Source organism: Loa loa (assembly GCF_000183805.2).
Source record: "Loa loa unplaced genomic scaffold supercont3.151, whole genome shotgun sequence".
NCBI classification, from domain to species: domain Eukaryota; kingdom Metazoa; phylum Nematoda; class Chromadorea; order Rhabditida; family Onchocercidae; genus Loa; species Loa loa.
The window spans coordinates 7155-9853 of record NW_018108331.1 but is presented as its reverse complement, the minus strand read 5'-3'; the positions used below and the strand labels follow the sequence as shown (position 1 = coordinate 9853).

General features: G+C 22.2%; 1 protein-coding gene across 1 annotated transcript in view; it reads right to left on the bottom strand.

The window, feature by feature from the left end:
* Nucleotides 1-662, bottom strand: part of LOAG_17917 (hypothetical protein) — a gene marked incomplete at its 5' end in the record, with an annotated part of 5809 nt that extends 5147 nt beyond the window's left edge. The window contains one exon of the mRNA XM_020450584.1: nt 452-662. Coding sequence (XP_020305714.1) covers nt 452-662 — 211 coding nt within the window. The remainder of the gene's footprint in view (nt 1-451) is intronic.
* Nucleotides 663-2699: the final 2037 nt, after the last annotated feature.

Genomic DNA, 2699 nt, shown 5'->3' with positions numbered 1-2699 from the left:
AAGAAGAAGAGAGAGAGAGAGAGAGAGAGAGAGGGAAGGAGAGACGGAGAAAGGAAGAAAAGAAAGAAAAAAGGAAAATTTATTTTACTTACCAAAATAAAAATTTGAATTCAGGCAATTAAATATAAACTTATATTTGGAATTTTTTTCAAAAAATTTGAAAAATCGAATTGTTAATTTTTAAAAATTTTTAGAAAAAAAATTGTTTGTACTTTTTTTTTGATTCTTACATTATTAAAATTAAAATTTGAAAATTGTAGGAAGAAAATATATACTGCTATAAATATAAAAGTGTTAAACATAAAGAAATAGAAAAATTTTTTATTAATTATTATTAATTATAATTTGCACAATATAATCTTTAATGATTGTAATATATTAATATATCAATCTGAAAAAGTACAGTAATGCTTAAAAATACAATTTATTGATTGACTTATAATAAATTTACCGGAAGCAATTGGTGCAATACGAGCAAATGTTAGTACAGGTCCAGCACCCGAAACATAGCCTAAATTGATAAGTAAATTTGCTGCTGGTAAAGTAAATAGGACAAATATTAATGGCCATGTAAATAATGATTGTGATAATAGTTGCGCATATGGTGCACCGGCTAATGTCGCAATACTATATGCATCAATTGCATCAGATGACATATACATTGTCATAATAATTATGGTGACAGTAAATATAGTAGTAATAGTAGTGGTAATAGTAGTATTAATAGTAGTATTTTGTGATAGTTAGCAGTAATAGTAATAGTAGATAATAAGAAATTAATAATATTCGTTATTTATCGTGATTATTCAGTAAGAATGATGATTTTCTTTTTTTTTCTTATAGATGATAATTAACTTAAATAGTAATAATAGGAATATTAAAAAATAATCAATTCCCAAATTAATACTTAGCTTTTAGGCATTCAGAAAATGAAATACAATTCTGGCCTGGTATAGATAATACCATATTAGCAATGTCTGATAGCGACAAAAAAAAAAAAGGATTAAAATGTCGTTTATAATTGTTGCAAGACGGCTGTAATAAGAAATAATCAATAGATATAATCTGAAATCGATGTAATCGTATAATACAATATCGAAATAATTATGATAATGATTAATACAATCAATATACAATTGTAATTTGATTTTATGCACATATATATACATATATCGATAAAAATTATAAAATTTGATAGAAATTTCGTCAAAAATATTCAAAATTTGATAATATAAAAACAATTACTTTAATAATATAAAATATATAATCACAATTATTATAACAGCGACGACAACAATCAAAGTGTTCTTTTCAAAAAAAAAGAAAAGAAAAAGAGAAAAAATAAAAACAAACAGAAAAATAAACAAAAAATAAAAAAGTAAACAAGCCAAAAAAAGAACAAACAAAAAACAAAAAGGAAAATAAACAAAAAACAAAACAATTATTCAATTGTTTCGTTGGAAACAATTGAATAATCTAATTGAAATAATGAAACTTTAAAAAAAATTTTTGTTAACTTTAGAAAAAAAAAGGAAAACAACAACAAAAACCTTTCAGAATTATATTATTTTATTGTCAAAATGAAATTTTAATGTTTAAATATTAAAAAAAAGCATAAAATTTCAACAACGAATTATTCATAAATCAAAGAGACAAAAAAATTTTTTTTTTATTCTTATGAAAAAGAAAACGAACTGATAACTATCGATGAATCATTCAATTCATTCTTTCCTCCTTTTTCTTATAATTATTGTAATTTAAATATAAAATAATAATTTCAATTTTGGATTAATTAATTAAAATTCATTATTGGTAGTTATTATTTTTACATATTACAATAATTATTGCTGTCATAATGATTAACGCCATTGTTAGTAAAAATAATCATATTTTGATTGATTTAACACACATATATATATATATATATCTTATCATTATAACTGATCATGATAAGAATATTATCACTACTTTGCAAGAATATTATCACCATAACTAATATACAATTGTAATATATTCAATATGTTATATTCAATTTAACAATTTTAATATACTTTTAAAGAAATATAATAAGAATAATAACAACATTAATGATAATGATAATAGTAAGAATTAAAATGCTTACAGTAATTTTGTTTGGCAATAGAATTACCAGAAATGATAATCATTATCAAAAAATCAAGAAAGGATTGTTAGGATAATTAACTGGTAAAAATTAACGCGCAATCGTCACATCAGCCGTTAAAAAGAACAATGACAATGATGATATGACAACAATTACGTTGGGGGACAAAACCGGATGACAACGCTTTCAAATCATCCTCCTATGCAAACAAACCCATATGACGACAAGCATTATTCCTCAATTAAATATCTCACAACATGAAATTTTCATCCATTTAAAAAAAAAATAAAAAAGATTGAATACTAATTATCGTTTTCTTTTTAAAAATTTTTTATACAACAAAATGATTTGCTATCTGATAATCAATTACATAAATAATTGATTGGATGATTGATTAATTGATCAATTATTAATAAATATTGGATAAAATTATTCATTTAGCAAAATTTAGTATTTAATTTCATGAATATTAATTAAAAAAGTTTCCAGATTATCAATTGAATTGTTCATTTGCATATATGATATAATGATAATGAATGCACAAAATGTGTGGGAATGTTTGTGTTTAGTGAAATTC